The 18,110-nt window shown below is 36.2% G+C and overlaps 1 protein-coding gene across 1 annotated transcript in view; it reads left to right on the forward strand.

Moving 5' to 3' along the window:
- The window catches only part of LOC136767940 (receptor activity-modifying protein 3), a 32,594-nt gene extending 15,426 nt beyond the window's left edge, over positions 1 to 17,168 (forward strand). Inside the window, exons 2-4 of the mRNA XM_066722034.1 lie at positions 3,069 to 3,098; positions 3,379 to 3,538; positions 14,341 to 17,168. Of these exons, the coding sequence (XP_066578131.1) occupies positions 3,069 to 3,098; positions 3,379 to 3,538; positions 14,341 to 14,596 (446 nt within the window). The 3' untranslated portion in view covers positions 14,597 to 17,168. The remainder of the gene's footprint in view (positions 1 to 3,068; positions 3,099 to 3,378; positions 3,539 to 14,340) is intronic.
- The last annotated feature ends 942 nt before the right edge of the window (positions 17,169 to 18,110 follow it).

Here is an 18,110-nt window from a genome sequence, read left to right on the forward strand (position 1 = left end):
TACTGTATAGCCTCCATGTAACCTTTTTACTGTTCAATTCAACATCTTCTCCAATTATGCATACTTTATAATTGATTTAATTGTTTTTACTCCTTTTAGTTGAAATAGATTTACTTATGGCATCATTCTGAATGGGGTTATATTGATAATAGTGGCACCAGGGGTGCTGCTTGCACCATGTGATGTCACACCAAAACAACCATTAAGGTTTTTAAAATAACTTTTGAGCTTAATGATGAACTGTATCAGAAAGCAGCACACAATTGAAAATGTAGTTAGTTAAAATGAAATGTTAACACATGTAAAAAGTATAAATGTAAAAACTAATTCAAAAGCTAACAATAACAAAAGCCAGGGAACCAATGCATTTTTGAATAAAAATATTTCTACTTTTCCAGGAAATGTAAATTAAACATGGTTATTAAATACCAATTAATTAATTAGTCCTAATACATAACATAGTAAGTAAAAGAAAGATTTCAGATTCAAAAAAAGTGAGTCCGGTAATATAGAAAAATATTGCAAGCACATTCCAGAGTGAGCCTTTTTAATTGTGTGCGAGCCATCCATGGTAGGAAGTCTATGTTTGAAGCTATCACTCAGATCAATCAGTCCTTCTGCTTTGAAAATGGCCATATCTGGAGGCAGGAAATTGCTACATTTATTGTGTCAAACAATAAGGCTTATGCACATTTTTTTTTTAAATTCAATACCAATCTTTTCATTATGACATTTTCTATGATTTATTTTCTTGATTTTATTTTATTCTTTCTTATCAGAAATGTATTCACACGTAGCTTCCTATCTTATTCAATATTTTTTTCCAAGGAAATTGTAATTTACAAATAAATACATTGTATATATATATATATATATATATATATATATATATACACACACACACACACACACACACAGTTAGGTCCATAAATATTTGGACAGTGACACAATTGTCATCATTTTGGCTCTGTACGCCACCACAATGGACCTGAAAGGAAACAATCAAGATGTGCTTTAAGTGTTTTAAGTGACTTTCATCTTTAATTTGAGGCTAGTTACATCCAAATTGGGTGAACAGTGTAGGCAAAATGTCTCAAGAACAAGCAGGAACTGTGGTGGTGAACAGAGCCAAAATTGTGTCACTGTCCAAATATTTATGGACTTAACTGTATATATGGGTGAAATTGGCTAACTGCGCTGAGAAGGCTGAGAGCATCATACACATTTCTTGAAGATGCTAATTGAACCTAGTAGTATAGATATATTACTTTTAGGGAAAGGGGGAAGAAAAGTGGTGATTGTGGATTCCAAGGCATGGAACTGTGTGCTGTGTGCTACCAAAATCTGAAATACAAAGTAGATGAGCAATAAAGGTTTAATTTAAACTGCCATTAGCATTCACAACAATGCTCTTTACAGAAATGCCATGCTGAGTTATGCTATAAATATTCAGTAAAGTCTCCTACTGGGCATAGGAGAGAGCATGGTAATGACAGACCTTCATCTGAGGTTAAGGTAGCAAATTACAATATAAGTGTACACAATATAAGTGTATCACTGCTTCTGCAGCGGAGGTACAGAGATACATATAGAATAATTATATGAGGCCACAGCAGTTGTCACTTTTTGGTATAAAATACATAACTGTGGATCAGACTAATTAAGGAATCTTGTCAATGCTACCAAGGTATTCCTTGAGATCTCTTAGAACAGAAAGCATCTTATAGGGTAACAATTCAAGATTGTCATGCACTGCTGCAATTTGTTGTGCCAGTATAAAAGCTGGCTAATTTCCATGCTGAATACTTTACAGTTTGTTTCACAGATTGTTTTTATTTTATAATACATTTCTTGTTGACATTGTGATAAAAAAATATTAATAAAAAAAAAGTTATATTTATTTGTTCTTTCATTATTTCTATTGGATAATTTATATTCAGATGTTTCTGTGAATATTAATGCATGCATTTCAATAGATTCATGTAATGCTTACTGTAACTTGTGCTCAAATCATACTTTAATGGAGGATTTGATAATCTGATAAGACTTTGACAATGTAAAAATAAAATAAATAAATGTAGAAATAAATTAATAAACACATATTAGGAGAATAATTAATTAATTTAAACAATTATTTATTCATTTATTGTTATATAGACACTTTGCTTTTCACATTTCATCATGCCACTTTACATTTCTGCTTCACATTTCCTCTTCCGCTTTGTTGTTTACCTTCCTGCTTCTGCATTTCTTTTTCAACTTTACTTTTGAATTTCATTGTCATTTTACAATATCTTTTTACACAGCAGTGTGTGTTCGCCATTTCTTTTTACATTTCAATGTGTATCAAGTGTTACACCTCGATGTAGGCAAGTAGTCCTGAGACACAATTTGCATCAATCTGGCTCAAAAGTATTTTTTTCAATTAAGTAATAAAACAATATGTGTTTTTCGCCAGATAACACCAATATTAATTCAATCTATAGTCAAATATCAATATTAACTGTTTATTGATTAGCCATTGATGCGCTTTGATTGACATTGGTATTTTGTCACAATTAAATGTAAAAAGAAATGGCAAATTGACATTGAAATGTAAAAAGAAATTGGGAACATACTTTGATATGTAAAAAGCAAGGTAAACAAATAAATGTAGCTGCAGCAATGTCAATAGCAATGTGGAAAAGGAAATGTGGAGGAGAAATGTAAAAAAACACCTTGAAATGTAAAAAGCAAAGTGGCAATATAGAAATAAATGAATGAATAAAAAAATAAATGGTGACATAAATAATGAATGTCTTGATATGTATGTATTTATTCATGCATCCCTACATTTATATATTTATTTAAATGTTTTGAATGGGATGCTGTATAGCTGACACTGTCATTTGTCTTTTGAATAATGTGATTTGGAGCAGTTCCCTGTAGTCAGAAAGACAACTAACTGCAGCCCTTGTGTTCCCTGTCATTTCACTACAGAGATAATGAATGAGTTATAGTGTTGTGTTGCCAAAAAATGAAAACCTGTTATTCTGACCTCAATTTGATGCTGTTCTTTATTTTTTCAGTGAATGCCTTGATGACGTGTGGACTGTCAGGTAAGCAGCATCCATGAAACAAAATAAATGTATCACCTTGGTGCATACTTCAGAGTTGAAATCTAAACCTAGATTTTCTTTATTTTAACATATTGACTATGTGCCTAACAATGAATACCAACACTATTACCATTCTCCCTATTAAAACAAACTGAGTTCATACTTTACTGTGCTGAATGATTAATACGTGATTAATACAGAACCTCAGTTACCAAATCAGTAGCAAATATCGGTGAATATACCTTCATGACATTAATTTGAATCATCTGATTTATTTTAGCAACAGAAAATAAAAATAAGAAGACACCCTCACCGTCCCAATTAAAAGTCTGCAATGAAACGGCTCTGCAGCTGGTGATGGAGGGTTGTGGGGATATCTTCAAACATGAAATGATGCATGTGGATTCAAGAAACTGGTGTAACTTGACACATTTTATCTGGTAAGATCATTTTGCTCTCTGCACTGTATGCAAGACACAAGCTTCAAGGTCTCACAACCTAAAAGTCAAAAGGTTTATTTATACCTACAGCATAAAGCTACATTGCCTGTTGAGTATTTATTAAATGAAGAACATTGGGACCTGCTATTTCCCATGATGGACAAAATACTCTCCTGGCTTCAGGATGTCTAAATATATCAGTTTTTGTCATGAAAGCTACATAAGAACTGTCCTTATAGACAATTACGTTACAGGGTTTGTGCTTTAAAGAAAGTAAAAATGAACTGAAACACCAACCAATTAGACTGATAAAAGCTGTAGTTTTTACAGAAGCTGGAGCCCTGCAGGTTTTATAGGTACCTTTACTTTAAACTACCAATTTGCATTAGATCAGGAAGTAATGTTTCATATGTGCCATTAGGAAAATAATTAACCGCATTACAAAACTCACCACTAAGGTGGAGATAAAACCTGAATACCCTACAGCAAACATACACAAGCGTGCCTGCTTTATTGTTGATGATGTTCCCAAGATCTCAGTGTAGCACTAGTACTGGTACTGGTTCGTGTCTCCAATAATATGAGATCAAGCTATGGCAATTATAATTTATCCTTTAACCATTTCTCATTTCCATACAAACCCATGTGAGCTTAATGTTATTGAAAAATTCTAAATTTACTTTCTTTAGTCTTGGACTCTGAGATGAGATTCAGTTCAATCAAATTATAAATCTTCCATTTGCTTTTGTTTTCATTGTTCACTATGTTAGTAATGTTTGGAGCTTTGATAAAAGATGTGCATGTATAAATTATATATTTTGATACTCATGCATTTATGTATATACAGCTCTGGAAAAAATTAAGAGACCACTTCAAGTTCAGAAATTAATGTTAAGTGGTCTCTTTTTTCCAGAGCTGTATATGGTACAGCTGAGATGCAGTTTTTTATTACTAACAAGTAGGGGTGTAATGATTTCGATTCTAGTTCAAAAATCGAAAAATATTAGGTTCGATTTCGAACTGCGAAATTTAAAAGGAGTTCGCGATTCTGTGATTAAGTGACCGCACGTCATTGATTGTGGCCAGCTGTTACCACCTCCACCATATCCATGCAACTGATCGTGTATGGTTCATGTAAAGGAGTTGGCATTAAACTAATTGCACTCTATACCTATACCGCTCTATACCTGCAGACCTATTATTTATTTAACTTCAGAAGAGTTGTTACTTTTAAGAAGCTACTTTTAGTATGCAGTCATTGATGAAATAGATCCGTGCTAACTTGCTACTCCCCCCACACCCTCCATGTCTTTGCCTAGCGACTAAATAAGGCGCAGGGGTAGTGGGCGCACACATTCGCTTTTCTAGAAAATACGATGGCTGCTTCAGGAGCAGGAGGTGAAACTATTGAGCTTGAGATGCCCCCTGCTTCTTTGAAATCAGCAGTATGGCAACATTTTGCATTCCTTGTGAGTTATGAGAACAATGTTCGTGTCATTGATAAGAAAACTACAGTTTGCCATGTTTGCTACATGCGGGTGTCATACTCTGCCTCCGGTAACACATCAAACATGGCAGGTCATATGCACAGGCATCACAAAGAAATTGATATAAGTGGAAAGAAAAAATTCACTCAACCTACTATCCCAGCTACATTTAGAGCCAAACTACAAAATAAACTCTACTCAATGCCAAAGAAATAACAAATGCAATAGCGACGGATCTGCAGCCTTTTTCGGTGGTGGAAAATACTGGGTGTAGTGCATTTCCAAATATATGTCAAGGTGTAAATAGTTATATTAAAATAGGCAACAAGTGCTGGACATAGTTGCCACCAATTCAAAAAATGTTACATTGTTATTTTTGTGAGTTGTTCAAGTTTGAGTGTTAATTTAAGTGTTCACATTTTTTGTTATTTTTACATTGTATTTACATAAAAGTTGTTTTAATAAAAAGCAAGTGTTTTTTTTATTTATAAACCAGGGCCAATAGTCTTAACAGTGGTGTAATCAGCACTGGAAAAAAAATGTAGATAATTGAAAATCGAGTTGAATCGTGACCTAAAAATCGAATCATTACACCCCTACTAACAAGTGATCCTTAAACTAATGTTTTGACATGATAGGAACAACAAGCTAACAATATTTACACCTTCACACAAAGATAACTGCTGACTTGTTTAGTAAGGTTTCCCATAAAAACAATGAATCTATATTAATTGCTTGGATGCAAGATGTTTACAAATCAGTAAAAAGTATCCATACATCTCTTTCATTTGGCAATTAACAAATACACCACCTTTGTATTGTTGATGTCAAATGTCCACAGCTTGAAATGTAATTGTTTGCAACCTTCAAATGTGACTTTATAATCTCCTTTAAATCCTCAAGAAAGACTGACAAAATATTTCAATTTCTTGTGTGTCTGTAGTCTGGTAATGTAACTTTTAATTCAAGGTCATTGGAGATTAAGTGGGGACAAGTACATGAAATTAAGTGCTGGAAAGTCACCAGTGCTGAATGATAGGATAATGCAATAAGGGAATCCAGCACTTGTGATAAACATCCCGTATCACAGCTTCCACAGCCCTGCTATTTACTGATATCAGATAACCAACTTTTAAAACTTATTTTCTAATTTGATACATTTAAAGTAACGTTAAAATGTTGGATATAAGAAATGTGTCATTTAATAAATACACAATTCATATTACTTTATTTGTCAGTTTGGCTTGTAATGTAAAACTTTTCATATTAGTTTTATATTAGAGATATTTTCTATAACGACTGTAAAAAACAATAGGTTGTGAATGCAACCCCGGTTATCCGAGAAAGAGAAACCGCCCAGAGCTGGGTTGTCTTGCAGAAGTCTAGCTCCGGCAAAAGAGGAAGAATGGGGGTGTGTGTCCCTAATTATAGCAGACGGAAGAGGGGGTCTGCTGGGGGGGACACACCCCCCTGGTCCGGTAGGCAGCTTTGATACACTTACATTCACAGAGTTCCCATGAGTAACTGCATAGCCCCTCCTCCTCTGGGTGGTTTCTCGACTCGAAGGATAACTCCTGTTTTATTAATGTGACGATGCTTGATAACATCAGAAAACTATTTTGTGTTTGTGTTTATTTTCTTAATGCAGGGATGAGATTTACAAGATTCAAATCTGTCATTGTCTTCTGGTGGGATCTGAAAGGTGTTTTTAGGAATTATTTTATTTCTCATTTAGTCGTTGTTGCAAAGTATTATGAGGAAACCTAGTTTGCAAGATGAAAATGTCTGACTTCAAGTTAATGTAATACCGAAAGATATTTTGAGAAGATGTGTGGCATTAAAATGTCAGCCTCAATCTTTATGTGATAAACGAGTGCAAGTAACTTCCAGAGAGGGGCTTCTATATACCATGATTATTATAAACATGTTAAAGGGTATTTGAAAATTCCTGTCTTTATTGTAAGTCTGTATATTGATGTTGTGTCTCTGTTGCAAAACATGAGTAATGCTGTTTGTGTTTTATAGAAAAAGGGCAGAAGTCCAACAGAAATTCTGTTTGTTAGTTTCTTTCTTTCTTTTTTCGTTCTTTATTTATTCTGAGATGTTAAAGTACATTCCAGTTCAGGATAATGGTACTGTTCATAATGAACATGAGATATTATCAATACCTTGGGGGCTGTTCAGTTTAAATTACTGTTACTTGAATACTTTGGGCTAGATATGGATTGTAGTAAGACAGACAGATGAAATAGGTCTCTCCAGTACAATTAAACAAGAGGAACTTTTATACTCTGATTAAAGAAACAAAAACTGCCTCAGTATTATACATTTCTTAGTTTATGCCCTTATCCAGGGTAATTTACAACAGTTACAATATATCACATTATTTTTACATACCATTACCAAATTATACAGCTGGGTTTTTACTGGAGCAATCTATGTCAAGTACCTGACTCAAGTGTCCTCCATCTGGGAGTGAACCCACAATCCTTAACGCAGCCCTAACCACTACTCCACACTGCTGGCAAAATTAAAATAATAACTAAAGTATAAATATTGGTTGTAGCCAGGGCTGGCCAGACCATATAGGCAAACTAAATACAATGTATTTCCTGGGACGCCAAATTAAACAGAATTTATGCCATACCATGTCAGAAGTTGAGATATATTATTTATTTCACATAGTGGAGCATAGCTATTTATGTAAATACAGTTAAAATGTGTCACAGCATAGCTTCTAAAGAGCAAGTTCAGTCAGTCTCAGTAGCCCAGTCATACAGTTGAGCCAGTGTTGCTTTCGGCTTAGTGTTGGCTGGTTAGCAACCTGTATTAGCTTGAGCTCAACAGCCCTGATGGACACTGTGCCCAAATAGAATTTATATTCTGTTCGACTGCTGAAAAATCTGGTAAGAGGCATTAACAACATTGTAAAAGGAGAATTGCAGATACTTGTAAGATTAAAATAGTTTTTCTTGTAAACTGTTATTGTTAAAGGTTTCTGATTATTATTATAGGCACTATACAGTGTTATGTTATACTTAAATTTTATAGAAAATTAACACCATGGTTGAGAAAAATATAAAGATAAAATGGTTTAAACTTTAAAGTGTTAGCTACTTAATGGTTTACTCTATACAGTATAATTTATTTAAGGATTAATGAAAAGTACAAAACAAATATATATAAAATATAACTTTGAATGCCAAGTAAATAAAGGTAAAAGTTAATTCCAGACTTTTTTCTCCATATTGAATGTTCCCTGACCTTCCATGGCTGTTCAACTTCTCCACTAGCTCAGGAATTACTAGTGCTTCTATCAACTAGGTTAACTGTCTTTGTAGTTCCTAATTTCTTTCATACAATTTAGTTCTGTCAGCCTTTAATTCTGTTCACTTCAACAGCTCTCTACACAGGGCTGAATCTCTACTCACAGCTTTTTGAACAAGTTTGACAACACTCCTCTCAGCTATGTCCCTCCCATATGTCTCATGTTTTATTATCACCAATGTGATGTATCTAAATGCTCATAACTGTTTTAATGTGAAAAACCGCAAAGTATACATATACACCACATTAGCCAGGGCTAACAAAAGTTGTTACAATCTGGAACAAACTCCCCAGCGATGTGGTTGAAGCTGAAAACTTAGGAGCATTCAGAAACAGACTGGATAGGATCCTTGGATCACTTAGTTATTAATGGACAGCAAACGAGCACAATCCTCTCGTTTGTAAATTTTCTTATGTTCTTATGTTCTTATTAATATCAAAGCGAATGGCAAGTTGAAAACCATATTCGGTGTGTTTTGGGCATCTGTCTTACTGGCATAGAAAATATGCCTCCCTGTATCGAATCACCCAGTCCCTCCCCTGTCAGCAGGAAGGAGTGTCAACAGGGATTTTTTTGCACAATGACAGTGTCACACCCTGTTCCTGTGGGCCATGGTCAGTTTCACTCTAAAATATTTTCATTTTTTTTCTCATGTCACTTCACAGAAGTCACACAACAAAACATAGTAAAGTGACATTTAGAAATTGTAGTGAAAAGGTTCACATTTTCATAGCCCTTTATTTTGTTTAAACATTTATAGAATTTTGGTCAGACTGCCTTTTCTTAGCCCTTTTTTGCTTTGAAATGAGGCAGTGGCAGCTTGTGTGTGAATATTCAGATGCTGCACCGATTGTCTTCACTTTATATTTCATCATCTAATGAAAAAAAAAAATCATACCATTTGTGAAATGACATAATGGGTATTACCTCAGGCCAACAATACTTAATCAGATTAAGGTGAAAGGAAAAAGTGTAACTGAAATCCAGAGTAAATGTCCTGGGTAAAGTCCCATTTAGTGTTCAAATTAAAAAAATGATTAAGCACAGGATTTAATCACTGAACCACAACGTGTAAGATTTCACGCTTTAATTCAAGTGCAAGACATACGGCCATATGGAAACATAAACTTTAAAAAGCTTTGCACCTGATGTTGAGTACGGGTGTTAAGTTAATTACAATGCCAGATGTAAAGAGCTATACTGGTAGAATAGATTTTGAGTGGTAGATCAAATAAATGCCATTTGTTAATGTAGTTTTCCATACTAACTGATTGATATGAAGGGTGGCTGATAGCATCAGCAGAGCTAATTAGGCTTTTCTAGTAACCGGGTTTTCATTGGGGCATGGGTTAAATGTGCAGTCATATTTCCCAGTAATGGCCTCTTCAGCCTCATATAATATGATGACGAAAATCATTTGTAGCATTAATTGGAGTGAATAAACAAAAACAGAAGCAAAAACAAACTCTAATGACTGCATTTTGTTGTGTGAACATTACAGGTTGTACTTTAACAGCTTTGTTCTAAATGTTAAAGAGACAATAAACCTTGTTCAAACACAAAAATATTTATGAAACCACCTTATCTGCATGCTAGCCAGCACTCAGTTCAATAAAGAGTCTATTAGCCAGTGAACTGAACATGATATGAGGGACTCATTAAACCCTGTGTGCAAAAGCCAACAAGAGTGGCTTGCTATTGAAATTGTATGGATAGACAAGTTCTCTTTTAGAGCTGATATACACCGATCAGCCATAACATTATGACCACCTGCCTAATATTGTGTAGGTCCCCCTTTTGCCGCCAAAACAGCACTGACCCGTCGAGGCATGGACTCCACTAGACCTCTGAAGGTGTGCTGTGGTATCTGGCACCAAGACGTTAGCTGCAGATCCTTTAAGTCCTGTAAGTTGCGAGGTGGGGCCTCCATGGATCGGACTTGTTTGTCCAGCACATCCCACAGATTCTCGATTGGATTGAGATCTGGGAATTTGGAGGCCAAGTCAACACCCTGAACTCATGATTCATCAGACCAGGCCACCTTCCTCCATTGCTCCGTGGTCCAGTTCTGATGCTCACGTGCCCATTGTAGGTGCTTTCGGCAGTGGACAGGGGTCAGCATGGGCACCCTGACTGGTCTGCGGCTACGCAACCCCATACGCAACAAACTGCGATGCACTGCGTGTTCTGACACCTTTCTATCAGAACCAGCATTCACTTTTTCAGCAATTTGAGCTACAGTAGCTTGTCTGTTGGATCGGACCACACAGGCCAGCCTTCACTCCCCATTGTAGTGCATCAGTGAGCCTTGGCCACCCATGACCCTGTCGCCGGTTCACCGCTTTTCCTTCCTTGGACACTTTTGATAGGTACTGACCACTGCAGACCGGGAACACCCCACAAGAGCTGCAGTTTTGGAGATGCTCTGACCCAGTCGTCTAGCCATCACAATTTGGCCCTTGTCAAAGTCGCTCAGATCCTTACGCTGCCCATTTTTCCTGCTTCTAGCAAATCAACTTTGAGGACAAAATGTTCACTTGCTGCCTAATATATCCCACCCACTGACAGGTGCCATGACAACGAGATTATCAGTGTTATTCACTTCACCTGTCAGTGGTCATAATGTTATGGCTGATCGGTGTAAGTATACCTTTTGTATGTAATGGTAAATTATATGTCCTTCATATGTCAATATTAAATGGACAGAGGCATTGAGAAATAAAATTAGTTGACAATATTTGTATTTGTATACAAAAAAGGACAGAAGTACATGAGGCATAAGACGAACTGAAAGCACGACTGCAAGTCATACTACCTAAAGTAGAACCTTCTCATATCTGGCAGTTAAGCTCCTTGCATTTAGTGTATTTTTTTATGTATGAAATTAGTATAGTTTTCTATCAATATTCATTGAAACATCTTTGACATGTTATGTTAAATTTTACAATCAAGATGCTCACTCAGTTCTTTCCAAATTCTGTCTGAAGACGAGGTACATGGACATACATTATTAATGAGGCATTATGGTTTGAAACAAAATGTCCTTGTACTTGGATATCTAAGAGAGACAAGGTTTTCCCTTCACTTGGAAATATTCGGCAAGTGTAAGGATTACAATGGTAAGCAATTAATCTACTGTTATCAGGAACAATGGGTGTATGGATCTGTGATACTGAGGTGTGAATTGGCAAACACAAATGAAACTCCTCACACAGGAAAATGTAAAAGAAGTCCATCGTGTGATTTATGTTGTCCTGCTTGCACTGAATTAAGTGAAGGCAAGAAACAACCATGTACCTGGCGTACGTCAGAGTCTTTGAGACTTATGGATGTTGGTGATCCAGAGCCAAGCCATTTGCACAATTTTACTGAGCAAAAACTGACGGTGAGGATTTTAATAAGCACCCTCTTATCTCTGTACTATATATTCAGTACATTCAATATTCAGCTCCCTGCTTAGGCAGTATACATGCTATTGATGAATTCTATACTCACTATTGTACTACATCTCAAATGCATGTATACAAGATGCAATCCAAAACACACTCTACTTTTAGCTTTAAATGCTACAGGCTGCCTTGTGAAAAAATTACAATGACCTCAAGGTCTGTCTGGCCACATATTTTTATATGAAGGCGTGTTAATACCAGGTAACAGCGAGAATGCAATGAAGGTCCCAGTAGTTCAGATGTTGTCACAGAGGCTTGACAGCAATGCAATCTCATCTTGGTTTATAGATTGGATTCATGCAGGTGCTTCACTGCCAGAAGAAACATTGTGTGATTTATTGCTGGCCTTACTAGGACACATTGTGAAGGCTTTCACACCAGATTTGAAGACTTACATTTATCTGTTTTTAAGTGTCTTGGGGAGTGAGACTTGTAAATTGCCACCTTGCTTCATTAGCGTAGATGTTGCACATGCCATTAAGCTAGAATTGTACATATGGTGCATTGCACAACGGATTCTGTATTACTGGGTGATGCAAGAGAGCTCATTAAGGCAATCATCATTGTGTCTTTATGTGAAACAGAAGGCAATGGAGCAGTAAAGCCCATAATTTCTGAGAGATGTGAGATCTTTCTGAAACAAAGGATAGCAAATGGAAGTGTAGATGTATGTATGTTCAACAGCACTGAAAGAGTGGGTCACAGAAATATCTGAGGAAAGCAAGTTGATATTTATAGATACTGGTGACAGAGATAATCTGTATTTTCTACCTGAGATTGTTGATTACATTAATAAAAGGCTTTGTTGCTATCTCCCACTCTGGACTGGCATAATGACTCCACTATTCAAAACTTTTCCAATGAGAAAAAAACAGGTTCCTTATTCAACACTTGGCATCTATAGAAATAATTATTAGTCTTTCTGTTACAAATCAATCTTCTCAAAACTGTCAGAATACTGCTTTGGGTGAGAGCTCCTGTGAGCTCACTGATTGCCGACTCCCTTAATGATGAGAACAGCCCAGATTTCTGAAACATAGCAAGAACAAAAATATAAAAGTGTGGAAATGGTACATCCACCAAATGATAGCTGTGTGAGAAATTGGAGAAGACTTCCTGTTCCACCAAAAAGACAAATAATTAATTGTACCTGTACCGTGTACTGAGTGGTTGTAGATAGATTCATCTGTTTCTGGTAAAAAGGTTAATGTAGGCATCCCCCAGTTAAGGTGTGTGGAGACACTGTTCGTGTAGTAAATAGCTGTGTATTTGGCACATTTTGTCAAAGCCTTTGCTGCTCTTTCTGTCACAGTGGGTTTTACAGAAAAAGCTGGCAGATGAAGCTGGAGTACAGATGAAGGAACTTCAACTAGTGAAGACTATGTCTCAAAGGGGCATCCAGAAAGATTTGTATATTCTCTGAGCAAAAATCCTGAGAGACATCATTGGTGCTGTTGAAATTATGTCAGGTTTACGGCAGGTTAGATCTGAATGCCGTATTTCAAGTCATTTCAAAATCTAGACATAACACAGGCTAGTTTGGAAGCAAAGAGTCTGTTTTCATCAACAAATTGTTCTCGGCATGTTGGAGTTGCAAAGAATGTGTATAATGTTTATAAAAGTATAAAGGGAAGAGGAGTGACAGGGCTAGAGGAAGCAGTTAAGCAACAGCTTAAACTTGGACAAACCAAATGCCTGGCAAAAGTCCAGGATGTTGAGAATTCCCCCGTGGAAATGCAATTAATTGATCTTGTTCTGTGTAATGGGACTCTAACCCAAACCTTGACCACTGGACAGCATCTGTTTATTGACACAAAGACACAGCCAAAGACATTTTTGAATGTCGACTGTCTGAATTTCCACACAATATTGATTTAAATGGGAAGAAATTCACAATTACACGTATCATTGCTTCTTGCCAACCTGCCAATACATTCTTACTTGGTCAATACATTGCATTTTGTAAAAGGGATGATTTCACATGATAGAAGTCAAGTGGAGTCATATCAATAAACACATAAAGCAAAGCATACTCTCATATTGTGCTGTACACAAAATATGCAGTGTGTTAAACTAACAGGAACATTTGGCAGGATACAATGATTATGTATGTTAGTATAAACATATCAATACCAAAAACTTTGTCTATGTAAACAAAAAGCCAAATCACAAAAAGTGCAGAAACATTTAAAGAGGAGGTATGAAACCAGTAGGGTCAGTTATATGAAACTATATGGGAAAACATTTCCAGCATCACTTTTATAATGTTGACTTTCCTAGTATGTACAATGGTTTCGTATAAGAAATACTGTGGTAAACATAGGTAAATGTCTTCATGTGAAACTTCAGATGTTAATACTTCAGATGTTAAAATGCATTCCATTGATAACAATCTTTATTTTGAATACAAAATATGATCCTGTTCTAAATTCAGTTAAAAAGCATACAAGCTTAGTAAAGTTTATTAATAATGAACACATGAGCTCTTACTAAAATGTAATAACGAAAGCTAAATCCTCTTCCTTTTTGCCCATCCAGGGTGTACTACGATTTTTCATCCTGCACGGAAAAGAGTGCACAGCACATGGGCTGCTATTGGCCCAACCCTCAGGTGGAGAGCTACATCATCTCTATCCATAAACACTTTTTCTTGAACTGTTCCTTGGACCGGGTGATGTGGCTGGACCCTCCAGATGACACCCTCACCGTGCTCATCTTCGTTCCTGTGTGTCTGACACTGGCCATGATTGCCTTGGTTGTGTGGTGCAGCAAGCGCAGTGACATCCTGTTGTAAGATCTCTGATTGGCCACAGCTGTTGTGACCGAACCGAGCTCTTTTGTTCAACTCATCAAAACAAAGGGCTGACTGTACATCCCTGCAAAGCAGCTCGTTATTGCAACTGTCCCGGACATCATTTCAGATTTGGAGGCAAGGTGAACCAAAATGAAACTTCTTCAACTAAAAACTAAACCTGGAATTGAAAAAAAAAAAAGCGTTTTGTCCAAACTGTCTAGCCTGGAATGTTCTTCGGTTATGTTGAGTTAAGCAGTTATATGAGGCAGTATATTTCAGATGTATGTGGATTAGGGAGTACTGCAAAAGGAGAGGGATCTTTAAAGCGAATAACAAAGCAATAACATCTGAATATTTACTGCCAAGTCTTCTTTCTCATTTTTCATGGGTTTGATCAACATGCCTGTCAGGATAGAAATTAAAACATGCAACCTGACACGATCCCCTTATAAAACCATCATTTCTTCATTGTTTTTGTTGTTTAACCAGATCACAATAACAGGATTTCAAAGTGAAAAATCCTCTCAAATGACAGTCTGGGTCTGAATATATAACTGTTGTCTCACATTTAAAATTGCAAGGAGCTTGACAGGCTTATCAATGAAATACAGCCTTGAAGAGTGGATTTATTTGTCATTATTTTGTGATGTACGCTTCAGCAGAACTTTAGTAAATATTACCAGGCAGCAAGCTTTGCCTTCATTGAAAAATTTAACTTCTATCAAGGCTGACTGTCATGGAGTTATTTTTTTCATTTGTCTGGCAGAAAAAATATAAGAGAAGTCTTACTTACATATTTGCAGGGCTGTGGACTTTTTAGAGTATTCAATGTTAACAGGTTTTGTTTTAGGTAATTACTAATTCTAATTCTAAGTCATGTACTGTAATACTATTTAATGTTTTTAATTAAAAATACTTTTAAATAGTAACTGCGATAAATATTCTTCAAAGTCAACACTCTACTGGATAAAATCCACTTTAAATCATTCTCTGCTCTTACTGAATATATTACATATTTGTTTCTCAAAGAAATGTTGTCAGGTGAGTGTTTAGTGAATATTTCTGTGGTCCTGCAGTAAGTAAGGACCTTCTTAATTTAAATTGTAATCACAGACATGTTATGATTATTTTGTTCTCTGATCTGTGGCTCTGTCTCTGTAAAATAGCATTCAAGTGAAATGCAGCTGAACAGCAAAATGTTTCTTTACATCCATTCAAGGCCAACTCACATTTATAATTCCAAACAAGTAGGTAGAAGTGGGATAATGTTATGATAAAAAAAGTTATGAAGATAAAATTATGTCCTCAGGATCACACCACGCTTGCATGATAGATCAGATAAATTATACATTTTGGAAGATTGTCAGCTAGCATTACATTCCTGTTAGGCGTATTTTAAATGCAGCGAGATTATTCACATGAAGGTGTTCTCTGTAACTTAATAACTTCTTATATTCCATTTATACATTCACTGTTAGAAAAGAGAGCCTGGCTAAATAATAAGATTAGAGGAACATTTGTGTGCTACGGTTAGACCGATTGATGAGTGGGTTCGATAAAGGGAGGAAAATCCAAATGCATGTTCTGAAAACAAGATAATGCTAAAGCAGGGTCTTCCCCAATCCTGCTCATGGTCCTGTGACTTCTGGTTTTCATTTCATTTGAACTGTATCTTCTCTCCCTCAGGTGAGCAGTTTCAATGAAGTTATAATAGAATTACTATCTGTGTCTGTGCCTCATTCGTTGTTCAGAGTTGTTAACACAGATTTAGGATATTAGAATTGTATGTAATGAATGTCCTGACAAGAACAAACACAGAGTGAGGACTGAGGGCAGAAGATTTTTTTACATAAGACATAATAAAACAAATAGTTCAGTTAAGGGCTTGGTAAATCTAAACAATTGAGATGTTGGTTGAAATAAAAACTAGAAGACACAGCAATCCCCCAGGACCAGGACTGGGAAACCTCTGCTACAGTATGTTCTGTATGCTGTGTGAAAAGTTTCTACTGTAATAATAAGAAAACTTTCCACTGCAGTGAAAGCTTAAAGAAACAGTCCCACTATCATACAGTCTTTAATGAAAATCCTCCAGATTTTAATGAATAAAAGAAAGATATTGTAATGTAGCATCAAATGTAATTATCCTCAATGGTGTAGCCTGTATGTAGGCCTTATTGTTAGAAGAATTATTTATAAAAGACAAGAAATAACTGCATATTGTAAATGTGATTATGAAACAAACAAAAGACAATGGTATATTCTAAAGAAACGTCTTACACTATGCCCTAAAGGATGACTTCTTGGAGCTGGTGGGGTAAAGAGCTGAGCAGAGGAAGGATATTAGACTCTTTCCCAGAGCAGGCAAAGAATTAAAGGAAATGGGCTGGCTATGATTTTACCAAGAGTGGTACAGGAACTGTCAACAGTGCCATACTTCCCTACTCTTTATTGTTATGACTAGGTTGCTGTTGCTGCTGCTGCTGCTCCTAGTGCTTGTGTCCCCTCCCATTGAGGGTTTGTTTTGTATGCAAAGGACATGAATAAAAAAGGATGCTAGTGTCTTCAAGAATTTATTGTGTAAATCACTTTCTGTGGCGCAAGTTTCAAAAACAGATGTGTTTTTTCAGCAGGGCCCAGACAATGGTCGGAACAGCGTGTGTGCTCATCCCCTCCCAAACACGGGATCAGAGAGGAAAGCATCCCCTCATTATGACTAAGGGGGGACAGGGTTCACTTCAGCTCTGCTCTCACAGTCTGTGTCCAAGGGTTGTCCCCTTTCCCACACGCTGCTATAGATAATGCATAAACTGGACCTCCTTTGCTGTTTCTCTAGCATACAGAAAAAGGATGTGTTGCATTTGCTTACGGCCCTTGGCAGTTGTGGATAATCTGAATGGACAGCAAAGGTCCTGCAGACACACTGGCTGGCTTAGTGTTGCTTATTACACTTAGAGATTCAGATTAAATGCATGCTGTATATTCCCTTGGCTTGAATTCTTAACTATTGCTATTATACTAGAAGTTGATTTTCCCCAATGAAATAACTATTGTAAGATGTTTGACCAGTAGAGCTTGATTTATTAGAATAGACTACAAACACAAGTTCAAAAGCTATAATGAACCTAATTCTTATCAAACAAAAGTTATATTATATAGTTACAGTATATAACTCCGAAATATCCATTATTTTTCAGTTTTTGGTAACCTACATTTTGTTTTAACCTCTGTCAGTTTACTTACCTTTGCTTACCTTTGTACTATTTCAGGTTATTCACTGGACTTGAACTGCTTAAATTTCAATAAAAACTGAAAAAATGGGGGCGTTCTAAAACTTTTGACCGGTAGTGTACATTGCCTGTTGATTGGCTGCTCACCAGGCACCTGTCAGGGGATTTACGACCTCATGTTATTTTTGATTATAAGATGCGGTGAAGGCAATTTACAGCTTCCAGATTGTAGATTTCAATTGTGTGAGAAAGTGTCAAGCTGGTGCTGAACTGGCTGAAGTCCC

Source organism: Amia ocellicauda, chromosome 2, assembly GCF_036373705.1.
Source record: "Amia ocellicauda isolate fAmiCal2 chromosome 2, fAmiCal2.hap1, whole genome shotgun sequence".
Classification (NCBI taxonomy): domain Eukaryota; kingdom Metazoa; phylum Chordata; class Actinopteri; order Amiiformes; family Amiidae; genus Amia; species Amia ocellicauda.